This window comes from Apaloderma vittatum, unplaced genomic scaffold (assembly GCF_000703405.1).
Source record: "Apaloderma vittatum isolate BGI_N311 unplaced genomic scaffold, ASM70340v1 scaffold16451, whole genome shotgun sequence".
Lineage (NCBI taxonomy): Eukaryota > Metazoa > Chordata > Aves > Trogoniformes > Trogonidae > Apaloderma > Apaloderma vittatum.
Window position 1 is genome coordinate 67,432 of NW_009698652.1, and position 18,321 is coordinate 85,752.

Consider the following 18,321-nt stretch of genomic DNA (forward strand, 5'->3'; position numbering starts at 1 on the left):
TTGGCTGACCTGGAAAACACCCTCTGCAAGTTTCCTTCTAAGCTGCAAGGAGACTAATGTGGCGGCAAGCTGGGAAGGGGAAATGGGAAAAGTGACTTCAAGGCATGGACACAATTGGTTGTGCTGTGGGAAGGCACAACAACCTCTTTTGAGAGATTTATGGAGATCACTTCAGAGGGAATTTCCTGCAAAAGGGGAAAACAGTATCTTGTTTAAATTATTCTTAATTGTTCTGGCAGGGGTTTAGGAAAGCAGGGAGTCGTCCAGTGCGAAGGAAGGGAAAGACTAAAGACTAAGAATAGCACTGCTGGAATTGTGACACTTCCTTTGTAAGGCATCCAAGTTAATTGAAGGTTGAAGAAAGGGTTGCACTGTGTAGAGGACAGCAGTAGCTGAGAAAGCATCTAAGATGATGAGCTGCAGCCCTTGGGAAACGAAACTGCCCTTGGGTCCTCCAGGCCAGTCCTCCAGCGTATCTTTGAACTGAACTGAAGGTCTTAGCTTGTCATCTCAAGTCTTTTCTGCTGCTCTTTCGATCCCGCTCTCCAAATTATAGGACTTTTAAGAGTAGGTAGGGAGTTGAATTAGTCAGATTCACAGCCTGCATGGGTTGCTTCAGGTTACTCCAGGGTGAAAGTTTGGTCTGCTGTGATGGAAGTAGCTCATTACAGATGTCGAAAAAGCAGGAGGAAAGTGAACAGAAAAATGGGAAGCAACTTCCAGCATAAAAGCTGTTTGATTTACACTAGACCCTCTAGTGTTCCCTGGTTTTGTGATACTGAATATAATCTAGGATTGCAAGCAGGAAAAGCGAATGCTGAACATGAACGAATATTACTAGAAGTAGACTTTTGCCTCTGGCACTCAGTATCGGTGGTGTTTATCCAGGATAAAACTATTTGCTGAAGTTATTGTCTCCACGCATGAGCTGAGGTGACAGGATCTTGGCCAGATGGACGGATCCGTGTTTGTTTGTTCCTCTAGGTGGAACGCGGTCCTGCCCTGCAACATGTATGCAGCCTTATTGCTTTAACATCTTGGAATAAATAGTCTAAAATGAGCACTACCCCTTGTAAACAGCAGTTTTGCCGTCCTCGCAAATCTCCTGTAAAATGACAGCTTGAGATGGGTTGGATGCATTCCTCAAAGTTGATTTACTGTAAAAGATGTGCTTCTGAGTGAAGGTCTCACCCCTGAAAAGGAAGTGGCATTTTCTCTGATTCAGAGAAGCACACAAGAGTTCATTTATCTCATATTTAGAAGATTAAATACATATATAAATCTGTGCAGGACTGAGACAGGAGATTGCATGCTGCTTCAGGGCACAAGCTGTTTGATGGTACTGACTGCACCTAGCAAGGTGACGTCTCTTCCCTCACTGGGGATGTCTAAATGCTATCCCCGCCTGCAATTCCAGTAATGCCTTGGCTGTGTGCTGAAATGCTTTGGCCAGTGCCTATAAAGAAAAAATATGTAAAACCTCTGCCACATTTCTGACTAGGGCTTGGATCTCCAAGGTCCGGCTCAACAGTCCCCTGACTGTGTCCTGCCTGGGTTGTGACCCGAGTGGTGGCCCCAGTTAGGGAGAGGAAAACTCCTCCTTCCCTTGGGCATTCTGTGGTTTTTGAGGATGCCTCAGGTAGTCGAAGGGTCACTCACCATCCAGCATGGGCACCCCGAAGCACAGGGTCAAACGCAAAGTATCTTCATCAGTCAAGGGTGAGCAAGTATCTTTCTGCCTTGTTTCTTGAAGGATTTTTCTCCGTGAATTGGCTTCTGCTACGCGAGGCAGCGAGCTTTGGTTTCCCAGCTGGATTCTTCATCTTTCTACCTGTCCGTTTTATATTTTATAAACCTATATAGGGATCATTTTACAACTTCACTTTTATAATCTGCCTCATAAATATTTTACAAGCTGCCTGCCAATCTGCAAGTAGATTTTAAATAAGACATGATGCCTTAAGAATATTTAAAGTCTCACTTTTTTTTTTTCTCTGATACTTTTATTGAAAAACACAGAGATGTGTAAAGAAGACATCTGCTTTCTAGATAGAGAAACTGGGACAAAGTCACAACAAGAATAAATGAGTTGAGATTCAGGTGTGCTGCTGAATTACGTTAACTCTTCAGCTGAGTGTCTCCAGCTCAGGGGGAGATGAAGCAAGCACCAGGATCTTTATGCATTTTCTGTACGATATAGAAGAGATATAGGAAATCTATGACTTGTACAATGACAATAAACTGGAGAATGAGTCTTCCATCAGGAGGCTTTTGACTTGCAGCTTTTCCAATAAATATTAAGAGCAAATGCACACGTAGAAATGGATTATTTCATGAACAAGCAGGAGCTTTTTCTTCCCCTGACATATATTGCAAAGCCACAATATTTAGATATTTTTATCTGCCAATAAGATTCATGTAGTGAATCAGGACTGTTAACCTGGAATAGCAGATTTTTATGGGATTTAGTTGGGTAAGAAAGGAGAAAAAAAAATGCTTGTGTTTGTTATTTAAAGCATCTACAAGTCAGGAAGGGAAGAAGTGCGATTTAGCACCAGTCAGCGTGTACCTGGCTTGTTCCTCTGGGTACTTTAAGAAAGTGAGTATGCAAAGGGTGCAACAGGCAGGTATAGCATTGAACTTTGTAAATGATGCCCGACTGTTTCTGGACAGTCACAGTCCACTAGCTGCCATTTCACTTTGGTGTGTCTTGTCAAAGCTTGTTCTAATGTTGCTTTGGATGTCCCAGAGCCTGATTTCCTGTGCTAATGTGACGTGCTGCTTTATGTGTTACCCACCCCAAGAGAGGGGGACAGCCGAAGCCATCTGGTTTGCAGTAAAACATGGACTGTTGTGCATCAAGGTGGACTTGGAGCACTGGACACAAGTGATGGCATGTTCCTCGTTTCTCTCACCTCTCTTCACGGTCAAAGAATCAGGAGATGCAGGTAGTGAAAAGGCTGATGTTAGAAAAGCTTATTTATAGGTGAAGTACTCCAAACCTGAGGAAGGCATTTGCTCTAAAAGGCAAACAAAAAAAATCCTGTATACATGTATTTGGCAGAAGGATGAATTGAGCCATTTGTGTATTTTAAAGAGGAAAATTAAGTTGCATGCCTCAATCCAGAAAATTACTTCTGCAGAAAACTGATGTAACTTTTGGCAACTTGCAGCAGAAAAAATTGGGGATTGCCAGCAATGGGAATTGATACTGATACGCATATCACTAGTTTATATGCTGAAAGAGGGAGGCATTATGATGGAGAAGAAGAATCCATTTTCACCTGGGGATTGTGAACATTGAAATGCACTTTGAAATGACCCTTACTTTCAGGGTCTCCACATACCACCTAGTGCTTAGTTTTTGAGTTAATTAGGCAGGACTCCCATCTTTGGAAATGGCACTGCTGCTGCTAGAGCGAGTCGACGAGCACCGACATGCAGATAACTGAGCCGCGTCTCTGGACATCTCATTGCTGCTCTCGTGGGTTTTGCGTTTGGAGTGTGATAATCTCAGCTTGGTCACTGCTGCTGAAATTGCACCCTGCATGGATAGCCTGGCTGTTTATCAAGTGCTATCTGTTTATCTCCCTGCCTGTGTCCCCAGACCACCTCTCAGCCTCCCCCCTTCTCTTCTGCACCTGGTCTTGATCCATTCTCCTGCGCTTGCACAACCTTTGCAGTCTGTTTTTACCTCCTCTCCCCTTGGCACAGGTCTCCCCTTCTCCCCAAGGTAAGCTTGTGTGCCTGCTCTCTGTCCTCGGACTAACCTCAGGAGCTCATGTTGCTTTTCCCTCTCGTTGACCCTCCAGTATCCAGCTCTGCTGGGACCAGTGCAGCGGTGGTGTGTGTATCCCATCGTGTTGGGGCTTTTGTTTATAATTGTGATTGTTTCACAAATCCAGTGCCAAAATCCTATAGCCAAAAGGCTGCTTGGTCCCTAGCATCCAGGCAGACAGCAGTTCCCTGTAATAGGACTTCACGCTGAGGGCATGTTTCATGCAGATGCCTGATACTGCCTCCTCCTAATTGCAGTTTTGTTTCTGCTAATGGTATGCTCCTCCTTGCTGTGAGTGATACTGAAGTGCTCATGTCCCTCTATCTCAAAAATCACAGACAATGGAAGATAAGATTCCAAGTTTCTCAGCTTCAAGTGGCTTCTTGGTAACTTGCGGCTTTCTTTGAGGTGTGCCAGCTAGCCATCCTGCCACGTGCTGGCTGGCTTGCAAGTGTATGTTGCAGGATTTTCACTACCAAGCAGTGTCCCTCTGTCTCATGTCAATGTAGTTTGCTTTAATGATGATCCAGTTCGTGTATCCAGTTATCAGTTCCTTGGAAAGACTGGCATATATATGTGCGTCATACATACCTCATGCTATATTTTTAAATTTACATGTATGTGTCTATGTAGCAGTTCTCCTTGTCTATGCAGATACCCTGTAGCCTCCTATGTGGTTGTCTTAGGTGATGCAAGTCTCAGAAATGCCACCAAATTGGCCAGTTAATGCTAATGCAATAATGTTGCCTAAAAAACAATCGAGAAGAGTGAGAGATGAGTTGGGGAAGAGCAGTGAAAGGCTAACAGGTGAATGCCCTGGGGGAGACACCCATGTGGCTGTGGTTGCAACTCCATGGCAAGATTCAGCAGCATCCATGGACCGCAGGCTGGTGCTAACGTGGGAGGAAAACAGGTTGGGCAGTGACTGCATGCCTTTTTCCGTCTTTGTTGCTGCCAGGCAAAAAGGATTGCATGTTAGCTTCTCTGTGTAAAGACAGGCGATATGCAGTAAACCCCAGCAGAACTAGGAATACATAGGAGACATTTGAAGGCAGTGAAGCAACAGCTTTTCCTTTTTTTTTTTAAGCCATGCATGTGTATAAGGTGTTAGCATTCATACAAGGCTGTTTTCTGAAGTATCAAAATTTAAAGTCCTGTACAAATACCTCGTGGATGAAGGGGAGCATGTAATACATACAACACAGTGCCTGAAAAAAGCTCTGCAGCCCAGGAGATCTTGCTTCTGCGATTCTAATGTTTCATCCCATTTCCCTCTCATCGTCCTTCCTGTTACTGCTTTTTTTTTTTTCCTTCTTAATAATAGCTGAATTAGATGTATGACAGAATGGAGTTGTTCAGAAGCATCCGTGGGATTTGGAAACACAAGTCCAATTGAAAATCAGTGGGCCTTGGGCCCTGAATCCCATCAGGGAAATTGCAAGTGGTTTGATGAGCTAAAACTGGGACAGCAGCAATACAGCTGCTAGAAAGTCTGGATTCGTCGCTGCTATGGGGTTTGGTGCTTTGTGCGATTTGAAGTAAAGAGCAGGGTTCTGCCATACCAGAGACAAAACTACTCTTCTGGGTTTCTCTTCCAGGCGATGTGGCTATAGCAAGGCTAAACAAGATCCAGAAGAAGAAAAGATGCATTTTCATAACGGCCACAGTGAGTAAAGATCAAACATGTATATATGTGGATTTGGCTCTCCGTGGTGCTACAACTGATCCTCTTTTTCGTTTTGTTTCTGTTTTTAAAATAATAATAGTAATAGTAATAATAATACTGTCTTCCTGGTAATTCACAAAGGAATTGTTTATTCTGTTATTCACGATGTCCTCATCTACCCCTGCTCTTAAGCCCCATGGAGAACTGAATGTTTGAACAGTCCTTATATGTGCCTGGCTATTCACACCTGTACGTTTGCAGCAGATCTCTCTAGCTGAGCCATTTTATTCTGTTCCTCTGTCTGTGCTGTGTGACCCTAGGTACAGTTAATTTTGCCTGGTAGGCACATAGCTCTTCATTTTTGTGATCTGGATGCATCAGCCTAGAATACCTCTTGGAAACACTTGTTCCACCCCAGCCAGCCATGAGGACTGAGCTCACAGCTATTCTTTGCCTTGGATGCCTCTGCAGAGGTGTGAGGAGTAATGCCTACTTTTTACTCCTAAGAAGCTTTCAGAAATGCTGTGTTAATGCCCTTACATATAGAAAACCTCAACAGTGATGCTACAAAGTACATCTTGTGGTTACTATCAGTCCTTCTGTACATCTAAAGCTAGTGTTTGAGAAGCCTCCCTTCGTCAAGTGCTTTGGCATCTGGGGATGGGCAGCCACGAGGTGCCTTTTTGGGGTGGAAAAGGCAAATACATCTTGAGCAAAAGTCAGATTTCCATTAGTGCTTTGTAATGAAGGCAGCAAGAAGCAAATCATTTAAGAGCCACAGTGTAATGTAGCTGTCTTATTAGACTGATGGACAGTTTTTCTTGTGAGTAGCCTTACCAATTGTCAAAACAAACTTATAATATGGATAATGAAAATACTCTTGAGTCCTGGAGAAAAAGCCTGCTATTGATTATATTTTTACTGGTAGAACCCCCAGGCTTTGTACTGCAAATATTCAGTTCATTTAAATCTCAGTAACTACATCTGAAATAATGTGGCCAGCTGATTAGCTAATATGTGACAGGTAGGGCATAATTTATTGCAGCTCTCCATCAACCCCCATCCATCCGACATTCTTTGCCATTTTTCCCTTAACATTTTACCTTTTCTACTTTTCCTCCTGGTGTACCCTTTCCAGATCCAGAAGGGATCCTTTTGCACCACATTCCAGACCAGCCTAATATACAGCACCGAGAAGGATTTTTATATCGGTGCGTCGTTCCAGCTAAACACTGTTGTGCGCTTTTGGAATTAGGATGAAGTTGTGTGTATGTCGCATATAAACTGAATGTCATTTTCCAAGAATGCCGTTCATTTTTTTTCCATAGAAACAGGTTTCCATGCTGCAGTGTTTTCCAGCAAAGCAGAGAACAAGGGACAGGAGTGTGTATTGTCCATCATCTGTCATGTCATGTGCCGTTTACGCTCTTAATTTGTGTTTGCAGTTAAACTGCCTGGAGTAAGGACCTACATTGACCCCCACACCTATGAGGACCCTAATCAAGCCGTCCATGAGTTTGCTAAGGAAATTGAAGCTTCCTGCATAACCATTGAAAGAGTTATTGGAGCTGGTATGGAAATGTGTTTCGTGACCCTTAGCAGCGTGGAGGGTTGGCTTTCTTGACACAAGAGATCTGGGAAGAGTTGTGAAGTATTTGTGCTGTTACCTACCCTGCAGATCATGGGGACCGTGTTCCAGATGAAATTAAGGACAAGCCTGTCATTATCCACAGTTTTGAAATTCAGGGACTGAACTGGAAATAGCAGAAAGTGGTCAAGTTTGGACTAAGTTGAATTTTTCAATGGATGCTTAATTTTTCAGGTTATTTTCACCATTTTAACCTTTTTCTCCTCCCCCACTAAGGTCAGTCTTGAAGCAAAAATTAAGAAGTCATCTGGGAGAAAAAAGTTAATGAGTTAAGAGAAGAAATTCCCATTTTCTTTCCAATTAAGCTGTTTGTTTGGACTTGCATCCAACCTTAGAAATATTTTTTTAATCCTCTGGTATTTTTAGAGGTAATTTACTGTTCACCAGAAGAAAAAAAAACAAAAAAAAAATCCATTTGAGATACTTTTTGAAAAATGGTCATAAAATCAGAAAGGGTTTACAGGCTATAGAAATACATATTGCTGTGGAAGGCTAACAGCAGTGTAACTTACCAAAGGAAGGTTAAGAAGCAAATGTGTTTTACAGTTATCTACATTGGGCCATGATACGGGATGTGACAAGACTCTTTCATCTAGGAGACAAAAACATGATTCGAAGAAAAAGCCCAATAGAATATAGAGCATAGCTCTTTAAATACAGGAAAATTACATTTTTTCTGCCTAGTTTTCTTGTGCTTATGAATTATTTGGCTTGTGGTACGCTGGCTGTTTGAGATGGTGATTGCTGTGGTGTTCAGCTTTCCACATCCATGAATGAGGGACAGACCTGCATGCTTTCAATCAACTATCTGTAGGAGCCAGGCTGCGCACTGTAGATGGATACGTGCTGTGCGTTCCTTCGATGTGCAGTGATCTCATTCTTACTGATTTTTCTCTGAAGGTGAATTTGGGGAAGTCTGCAGCGGGCGGCTGAAGCTGCAGGGAAAGCGTGAGTTTCCAGTGGCTATCAAAACGCTTAAAGTGGGCTACACAGAGAAGCAGAGGAGAGATTTCTTGGGAGAAGCAAGCATCATGGGGCAGTTTGACCACCCCAACATCATCCACCTGGAAGGCGTCGTCACAAAAAGTAGGTGCAAGTTGCTGTGAGCTTCTGTCCTTGAACTCTGGCTGATGGGAGAGTTGATTAGTGGAGGAAGACTTGCGTAACTCGCATTTTGACTGCGCCTTTTGTAATTTCTCAAAAAAATAGTGAATTCCCCTTGCCCAGAATGTCACACTTTGTAGGTTCAGCCAGGAGCGGGTTCCCCAGCATCATAAAGGGGGTTTGTGCCCGAAGGATTTCAGCGTTCTTCCAGCTTGAATGGATAGACAATGCATAAAATGATAAAAAACATTAACTCCCTCTGCAAACTTCGCCTCAACCAGGCATAATATGCATGGACTAAGAGAAGATTGCTCTTCAAAGGCCCAAAATAAAATGAGGCAGAAATACTAGATGGCATGCCTGGCCAGCCTCAGGCAGTGGGTGGATGATGGAGACGGCAGTAAGCCTGGGCTGTCTGGATGCCGGTGAAGCGTGCTGCCTGACCTCTGCCTTCCAAGTAGTTCAGCAGCACCTACCGCCTGCGAGATGCAAGTGTGTTTTGAACACAGTCACGCCAAGCCATCCATGAAGTTTTTAAGCAAGCTCGCTTCTTATTCCTGCCTTTATTTAATTTTGAAACCACATGAGCCCGAGAGTGAGCAAAGATGTGTGAAGAAGTGGGAAGAAATTTGCCTGGCAGGGAAGTGGGGAGGATTTTGCTACCAAGAGTCTGAGGAAAAAAAAAAAAAAAGCACTCCACAACCCCTGATGATTTCCAGCCATGAAGGGTATTTTGTGAAACCACTGAAGCAAAGGCCCCAGGAGGGTAGTGCTGATCCTTGTGATCACTCACACGGGATGTGAGCAGGGGCAGAAGTTAGCTGAAGTTTTGCTTTCCAGAAGCAGGGGAGCACAACAGGAGTGTAGCTGAAGACGACAGGACTGTGCAAAACCACGATTAAGGCAAGCTCCCTCTGGGATCTGCTAGTGATGCTTGTGGTAATAGCTGCTCCTGGTGCTGACATATAGATAATGAGAGGGGTTGAGGGCTTGAGGAAAATGTGACAGAGCTGGCAAAACATCTCAGCACAAGAGTTACTGAGATCTGACTGCTCAGTTAACAAAATAACCTTCCGTAGCTTCCCCAGACCAGTTCTTCTCCGAACTACTGTATGCAGTAAGGGTAAGGGCGGAGGAAGGGACATCCAAATGTGCCCAACCCAAGCCTCTCTGGCTGTGGATGGTACAGAGGTGTTATTGTTTTTCCATTTTAAAGCCTTGGAGGATGTACATTATTTGCATCAAGGATTTCTCTTTTTTTGAGAACAACCGCTCCTGTATTTTAAGATATATTTTAAGAAAGTTTTTGCGAGCTGAAGAATCACCAGCCTCACAAGTGTGAATGGCTGTCTTCCATCTTATATTCATGATTGGTAATGTCAGAGCTTAGCTACTACTGCTCAAATGTTGACGTTTGGGGCCATGTGACTGCTGTTAGCACCATTTGTCATTCATCAGAGGCAGCGTCTCCAAAATTAGTTCTTTTTCAGAACTCCCAGAGAGAAGGTACAGAGACATTAGCTGTTTGTCCTGTTGATAACCTTTTAACCTAGTCAAAATCAAAATTATTTTGCAATCAACAGCCTTTTCTTGCATTTTTCCTTGAAATTACATTTCCTAAAACTTTCAAGAAGAAAAGAAAAAATGACCAAAAATTGAATAAATATCAAAATCTTTTGGGGTCACCTTGTATAGCCCTTGATACATCAAAGCACCCATTTCTATCTCTGCAGGTAGAAGGGCTATTGGGCAGGAAGCAAGTGATGATTATACACCCATAAAAGATGCTGCTGATGTGAGCTTGAGTCTTTCTGGCTGCTGGGGCCTTGGGATGGATGGGAATCCCACGTTTAGAAAAGATGTGCCTACCTAACGAACTGCCTTTTATATAAAGTAGCTGTCTGCTCCAAAGTCCATGGAAACGCTGGGAGCTTTGCTTCTAGATTAGACTGGGAGCTACTGGAGTTTGGATGCAGGAGAGGTACAGGCACCATGAGCTTCTCATAATCTCAGTGAATGCTTCTTTGCTGCACTCAAAATCTTTTGCATAGGACATCTGGAGCATCTTTCTAGCTTTTTTATTTTCTTTCAAAGGGACCAAAACAACCTTTATGAATCTCAAAATACGCTGCTATCTCAAAGTATTGTGTAACTTCTTTTTCCTTCAGTGTTTTAGTCCTTAGCCTCTCACAGGTTCAGATCTTTAGGGTAAAATGTCTTTGCTGCATCACGATTTACTCTGGAAGTAAATTAAGTCAGATTGAATTAGGCCATTTTTAATTCTGAATGAGAACATCCACGCAGGGGCTTAATACCATTTAACTAATCGAGTTCAAACGCACACCTTAGTTAATTTGGATTAATCGTCTTCATTGTCCCCGTACAGACAAGCCCTTAGCTTTTTCTACTTTACAAAGGTAATGACAGGCGTGTTTTCATTCACATCCCGTTTGGTTGCGCTGACGGTGTGCGTGTTGCATTAGTACATTGATATGAGTGATATCTACACAGATTTTATGGCCTTGTAATGCCAGCGGGAAGGAGCCCTGCTGACAGGGAGAATCAGCCCAGTGCTTTGGAAGGGCTGATATTTACTTTTCATTTACTTAGTTGAAAGTTATTCTGTTTATGTCCTTATTTCCATGCTCTTGGATATGGGGCTAATTTATTCCATGATTACTGTCAACCTGCAGCAGTCAGATAATGAAACATAAGTGCCAGAAATCTTATTTTCTTTTCTCTGGTGGCAACCAAAGGCAGGAATCTGAAGGAGATCCCCCAGGGTGGTGGTGTAACGAGACACCAGGCTCACTGCAACGCTACTTTGAAGTGTCAAAGATAAGGAACTTCATGCTCCAACTGGGGGTTTAATGTTGAAAAACAAAAAGAAAAAAAAGAAAAAAAAATATACCTGAGATTTTCCTTCCCTGTGTAGCCACTGATGCGTCTGTCAACTTACAGCAATGTCAGCTGAGATCCCTCCTCCCACCTGTACGCAGCCAATGTTGCGCATAGATGGATGGCTGTCATCCTTGAAGATGGGACCCATTACTTTGTTTGGGATTCCGTGATATCTTTCACGGCCCTGAGGTGCTTTTCTCATATAAATGTAATGCTTTTGGCAAGCTTCAAGCTCAGGCTATAGCTGTGATTTTAACTTAAAAGAATCGAAGCAGCTCAGGTCCCTCGTGCTGCAAAAGGTCATATCTGCACAACAGTGAGTGTTTTGATTGACAATTTTACAATTAGCTTTATTACGTAGATAATTATGCAGTAAATTAGGTAAATAGTTATGATAATGGAAAAGTGGGAAGATTAAGATCAATCTAAATGGTAGAATATGCACCAGTTTTTAGGAGCATTTACCTTCACATGCATGCTATGACACACGGCAGCTCTCATCGATCATTTCTATGAAAGACATTTATAATGCACTTTACAAATAATTGACAGCTTCTCTTTTGTCTGTGCTTCATGCTAGCTAATGGAAATTGATTTAAATAAAAAATAATTTACATGTTCTTGTAAGATTTCATTGAATTTACAAGGGCTGGAGCACACCACGTTAATTATTGCTATGTCATTGTGGCAAGCTGGCGAGAAATTAGATATAAAACCCAAGCAAAAACTATATATAATTACCATTAAAATGACTCGGGCATGAAAATTAATCAAATAGATTTGGAAAAACATTATTATTCCTGTCAACAATAGGGGACTAGGTATTTTGCTAAGAACTTTTATTTTGATTTCTGCTAGCACTCATTCCATACTTAACTCGCTTTTGTTCTTCGGCATAAATATTCCTTTTCGTACTTCCAGATGTGTTTACAAGGGTAGTCACGTGGGATTGCTTGAATTAAAATGGATGTAATGTAATCCTCTCCTGGTCTTGGTGGCTACCAAAATCAGATAGATGCTTCAGATCACCCTAGTTGCTCCTGTTGTTGCTTCAGGGTGTTGAAGCAATAGGGAAGAGTCCAAAGAGGTTGCTGTGTGCAGCTGGGCGTCTGCAAGCTTTCAGCTTGTTCATGGAGATGAGGACAATGTTGCACATATGTTGCCTGGGTTCAGCTTGCAACCTTTTCCTTAGACATCATCTCAACAGTTCTAGGGCTTGCTTTTTCATCCCCTCCTCCTCAATCTCCATATTTCTACATATATTCTGGCAAAAACTATTGTCATCCTGCTGGGACACCACTGTCTCGGTGTAGATTTACTGTTGCCTAGCTGTATATTCATATTCAGGTGCATTATGAAAGGGCTTTTTTTTTATTGTTAAAGTTTTTAAAAGGAATTGGTAACCAACTTGTGCATTTTTTTCTCCAGGCAAACCAGTAATGATAGTGACTGAGTACATGGAGAATGGTTCTCTGGATACATTTTTAAAGGTAATACTTAGATCCTTTTTCCAGGGAGATCTTTATTAAATTTTGGGTTCTTTGCAGATGGTTAAAATCACTGAAAATGTTTGCTGGGTGCTGATCCAGCTGTTGATGCTGTCTGGAGGCAGGAGTAGATAAGTTGTCCTTTTGATCTATATTTATACAGCATCATGAAGGACCTGGTGCGTGCATCGATACAAACAGATAAGAATAAATTGGAGGATATTATGTTTATTTTAGAAGGCAGTCAACTGCATGGAAATTATTAACTTGTCCTGCAAAACTTGATTTTTCAAAAGCACATCCACACTGCATCATGGCAAACCCCAAACTTGTCAGTTTTTCCATGAAACATGAGAGCTAGAAAAGGAAGGAGAGGGGAAAGTGTTTTGGTACATGGTGTGGCAACATGGGGAAGAGGCTCTGCCCCCAGCTATTCACATGTGGACCTCTGCAGGTAGGATTTCTGTACAACTTGGTGCCATTGAGTTATCTGACTCAGAGAGAGCCCACCCCCATGCCTTCATACACAGAATTACATGTGTTCACTCCCAGACACAGTTTCTTTATCAGTCACCAGTGGAAATAGCTTGTTCCTTGATCTCCAGTTAAAAGAACTAAAAGAACTCCTTAGCTTTATCTCTAGAGATCCTAATCCAAACAGTGAAACTTTGAAAAGCTTCATGGTCAGAGCATGGGAGTAATGAATTATTAATTTTCCTGGTTTTCTTCCCTGGAGACTTGCCTTTGCATTTTTATTCGTGCACACACAATGCTGAGGGTGCAGAGACTCTGAACTGATCAAGTGTCTCCTTCCCTTTGCAGAAGAACGACGGGCAGTTCACGGTCATTCAGCTGGTTGGGATGCTGCGAGGCATCGCGTCAGGAATGAAGTACCTGTCGGACATGGGTTATGTACACAGAGATCTGGCCGCCAGGAATATCTTAATCAACAGCAACTTGGTCTGCAAGGTGTCAGACTTCGGCCTCTCCAGGGTGCTGGAAGATGACCCTGAAGCAGCGTACACAACCAGGGTGAGTTATGAGGATACCAAACTGAGTGAGCTCAGGAAAAGTGTATTCGGTGCTATATTTTGGTATTCAGGCTCTCTAGCAAAGAGGTTTCTACAAATCCAGAGCCTCTAAACTGTGCACGAGGGGTTGTCCGGGTGTTACCAGTTAATGGTTACCAGATTAATTTTGCAGATGTCTGTAACTTTGTGGTGGGGATGGCCAAATGAGGCAGAACTCAACTACTGAGTTTCAAGTTAATATTGAACACTTGAGTCAAATAGCAAACTTTGCAAAGATGCTGCCTCCCAGCTCTGTTCTGTCCTCTTTGGTGTACACCAAAGGGAGGAAGAAAGAACAAGAGCAAGTGCTTTGCTTAGGCATCCATGCAGAATTGTAAACCCATAGTCTTCTGGACAATTTGACCCTTTTAAAACATTGGTGAGCATGTAGTGCCTGTTAGAAATGATGCACATTGTCCTCAGTGTTACCCTGCTGAGGGTAATTTACCCCAATCTGAGAAAGAGTTTCTGCAGCCTTTCCACCTTTGATCCATGCTTTCTTGACATCAACCCACCCATCCCAGTATGAGACCACATGGCCCCAGCATGGCAGAGAGGGGATGGACAGCAGCACAGTCTTGGAGAGAGCCTCCAACATTCGCGGCAGTGATTGGCACGCCTGAAGGTGTCCTATTAGCGTGGGGTTTTTTTGCCAAAGGTATTGTTTTACAGGTGGTGGGAGCTCTCTGGGTCACATTCCCAGTTCCCGCGGAGATCTGGGAAAGGCCTTTCAGCTCTTGGCAGTCACGGCCCCGCAACAGCACTCGGCGCACGGCTGGAGCAGAGCCTCCCTGCAGGCTGGAGGGCTCTCGGCCAGCCCTGCTGTGGCTGCAGTGTGCTGCCATGTGCTAATTGGCACTGCCGAGAATCTGGCCCCCTCGTTTCAGGCATGCGCTGATAAGCCTATGAATAAATAACTGTTGGAAGAAGGGACTTTTTAAAATTTGCTTTGAAAACGCGTTCCAAATGCTGCCTTTTTGCAATAACAAACACTGTTAGGAGGCATTCAGTGAGACCTTCCAATATTTAGCTCAATGCTGAGAGGAAGGGACTTCACAGTGAAATATATTTTGATATAAATCAAGGGAGACAACTCTTTAAACCCAATGAGAAAAGTGTTCCTTAATCCAAACTCCCCTTCCCCTCCTCCTTTTCAGAGCTGGTCTGAAGTTTGATTTCTAAAATAGTAGAAAGGGGAAAAGGAAAGAGCAAAGCATGTTTGACAGCTGTGGCATCATTTTCAGTCCCACAGCAGAGGCCAAGCAGGCTGGTCTTTGCACACAGAGATTTCTGTGCCCGCTACGCAGATCTCTCAGCAGGATCAGGACTGCATTAAAAAATAAGAAATAAAAAAAAAAGGGAGGGCATTACTTCCGCACAATTTGCATGAAACCCTTCGTGAGATCAAAGTCTTCGTCGGCTTCAGAGCTGTCTGTTCCTCCCCCGCTCGCTCTCAGAAACGGAGGAACTGTATTCCCCTACCAACCCGTGCAACATAATTGAGATGTTGATCCTATACATGTCCCAGCATTCAAACAGCATTCAAACAACAAACCTTCAGGACAGCCAATTAGTAGGCAGCCTACAAATGCTTATGGGCTGAGATAATGTGGAAAGGGGCCCCATGCTGTCAAACAGATTTACTTTAAAATTCGATGTCTCTTTCCAGAGAGAAAATAACATCCCTCGGTGCTCTAAGAAGTGCTGTTTTGTCCTCTTTTGCATGTTCTCTGCCCTCCTCTGCAATCTGTTTTTTGGTTTTGTTTTGTGTGGGTTTTTTTCTTTTCCCTTCTAGGGAGGGAAGATCCCCATCCGATGGACGGCACCCGAAGCAATCGCCTTCCGCAAATTCACGTCGGCCAGCGATGTCTGGAGCTATGGCATAGTGATGTGGGAGGTGATGTCCTACGGCGAGAGGCCCTACTGGGAAATGACAAACCAAGATGTAAGCACGTGCGGGAGCTGCCGCGTGATGGGACTTGGAGGGCTCGGCGTTTGTTCTGCAATCAGAGAGACAGGATGGGGACAGGAGGAGGAGAGCGGCTGTGAAAAGGGCTTTGCTCCCCTACGCCAGACAAAAACGATCCTCCTGTTTGGTGCTCTGTTTTTTGCAGCAGCAGCCCAGAACAGGCTGTGCGCAGAGGGAAATGTGTCTGCACAGAGGCAAGCCTGCTTCCCCCAGCAGACCGCTGGAGCTTCACTAATGCTGTTAGAGCTGGAGCCTGTTCCTCCTCTGCTTAATGACAAAGGTCTGCCAGGGGATAGATGCTGATAAACTGGCAGCATTTCAATTGTGTCTTCAAACCCCCACTGCTGCGTAAAGCAGAAACTCAAGAGAGTCGTGGTAAGGGCTTTGTTTTCCCTGCACAAAAGCCGGGTGATTTGATCTAGTGACAGCAGTCCAGAGAGCTGCGTCTCAGTTTACCTTGCATTGCTGATCTCAAGAGTGTAGTTTTGCTCTCGTTGTGTCAGCCTGTGCTAATGCAAGCTCTCGTGGTTTGTTTCTGCAGCACCCTTCAAGTTGTGTCCCCTTGCTCCTGGGCCCCAGTGCCCCCTTGAAACTCTGACCTCAAGGCCACCCTCTGAAGTATCTCCAAACAGGGAGATGTCTGGGAACACTGTTTCTGGTCCCAATTGTGACCCAGATCCCAGCCTGTGTAAGGACCTCTTGATCCTACTGCAGGGCTACCTTCTGCCCTGACCTCACCAGAAACATCTGTCCTTGCCTAATCCTAAAAAAATTTAAGCCTGGGGTTGGCAGATTTTGTAGGCTACTCCTTCCTCTTCACATCTCTGAGAACCATGATGTGTGGAGGTTTCTGAGGGTGCCAGCCTAGTACATGCGGTGAGGGCCACCAGAGCAGCTCGGTGATGAGGGGGGTAATACACCACTCTGCATGTGGAGTCATTCCTCATCCCTCCCACTTCATCTCTGCAGCCCTGCTGCCTGTGGAAATGCTGCTGCTGGCTGGGCAAAGCAAACAGGTCCTTGCTCCGCCATGGCTTTCCTCTGGTCACAACATCCGATGTTTAATCCTTTTTTCATTTTTGAGCAGCATCCCTCTCCCCATGACTTTCTGCCGTTTCGCTGGCAGCAGAGGCTCTGTCCGAGTATTCTGTTTCTCATGTGTTTTGTCTGCGAGCTTTTGCCATCAGTGGACGTTACTACCTGTCATGCTGAGCTGCTGTCTCATCTCTCTTCAAGTCCAGGCGTGGAAATGAGCAGTACCTTTGAGACAGGTTGCGCCATGCTTCTTGCCAGGCAGACGAGTGCACTGTTTGGCATGAATGCCCCAGCGCTTCTGCGTTTCTGAGGCTGTCACATTTGCAGGGAGTTTGGTAAAGCAGCATGCATCTATGCAGGGATTTATCTCAATCAAATACAGAAACTTCCTTCCATAGCCTGTGCAGAGAATTGAGAGCCAAGCTTTTTTGGTCACACTGAGCGCTGTAACTATCTTTAATGCTGATGAACTGGAATAAGACAGATGTTGTTCGGTAAATGCCAGGCTAAGATTCAGGTTGGTGCCAGTGAAATAATGTTCTGTGGCCAGGGGAGTCCCTTGTCTGGACTGTAATGCTATGAACATCTGCACTTTGCGGAACTGTTCCGAAAAGCCTAAATGCCTCCGTGTGCTAGGGGGCAAAGGGTGAATCTCATGCTTCCCTCAGAAGAAGCGGATGATTTTTTCAGCAGCAGAAAGGAGAGGACTGATGAGATATTTATGAGCATTAGTTCCTTCTCAGGCACTGCCTGGGTTACCTCTCTGCCTCTGTGCAGGTGGCAAGTGCCCAGATGGCGATGGCCTGGGAAACTTAATTCAGTGCTGTGGCGTGTTTCTCATGCGATTTATTACTTCCTTCTGCATCTTCTGAAGGCCTCCTCTGTTTCTTTCCTCTCCTGCTCATGTTGGCAGAAGAATCAGGGGTGCTAGATACAGCATTGGCTTTCGTGCAGAGGTTCAAGGGTCTCTGCTCACATGAATTTTGGACTCTGTTGCATGAGAGTTTCTTGTTTCATGGCTTGTAATTAAAGCACGTCTCTGGTAAGCACAGTTGGTGATGAGCAAAACGATTCTCATCATGTTACAGCCAGATTGCTTTAAAGGAGGTGCATGCAGCGTTGTAACTGCAAAAGCTACAAACTGTCTTTTAAACTTGTGCTGGCTTCTGAATGGCCTTCTGAAAATGTGCTTTGACTTGACCGCAAGATAAGGCTTTGAGGCAAGAGTTGTTCAGAGGAATTTTGTGGCCTGTTGTACACAGGTTGCTAAGCTAGATGATCAGTGGTTGCATTTTAGTCTTCGAACTGGTGGTTTTATGAAAACACAGAGCTAGAAGTGTTGTTTTGATTTACTGGAATAGACCACCCCAAATCATCAGTCACCCCAATCTGTAAGCAAGGAGCGTTTGCCTAGAAGAGGAACAGGGATAAAAATGCCTCCTTATAGGTGCAAATTTTAGCTCTTCAAGTCTTACAAAGCACTATGTGCCAATGAATTGAACAGCAAATGTGCCATTTTCTTATTTTCTCTGTATTGTGATGGCTACAAGTAACTCAATCTTTGTTGTTTGTTTCTTTTGCTCCTTTTATTGCCAGACTCCCAGGGCACCTTCAGATGCAAGAGTGTATTTCAGCATCCTAGGTCTTTGCAGTATTTTGATAC

At 44.0% G+C, this 18,321-nt stretch overlaps 1 protein-coding gene across 2 annotated transcripts in view; it reads left to right on the forward strand.

Annotated features, from left to right (window-relative positions):
* Positions 1 to 18,321, forward strand: part of EPHA5 (EPH receptor A5) — an 88,972-nt gene that overhangs the window by 55,932 nt on the left and 14,719 nt on the right. For both annotated transcript variants that reach the window (XM_009878109.1, XM_009878108.1), the window contains 6 exons: positions 5,377 to 5,444; positions 6,890 to 7,015; positions 7,993 to 8,178; positions 12,526 to 12,587; positions 13,407 to 13,616; positions 15,450 to 15,599. In XM_009878109.1, coding sequence (XP_009876411.1) covers positions 5,377 to 5,444; positions 6,890 to 7,015; positions 7,993 to 8,178; positions 12,526 to 12,587; positions 13,407 to 13,616; positions 15,450 to 15,599 — 802 coding nt within the window. The remainder of the gene's footprint in view (positions 1 to 5,376; positions 5,445 to 6,889; positions 7,016 to 7,992; positions 8,179 to 12,525; positions 12,588 to 13,406; positions 13,617 to 15,449; positions 15,600 to 18,321) is intronic.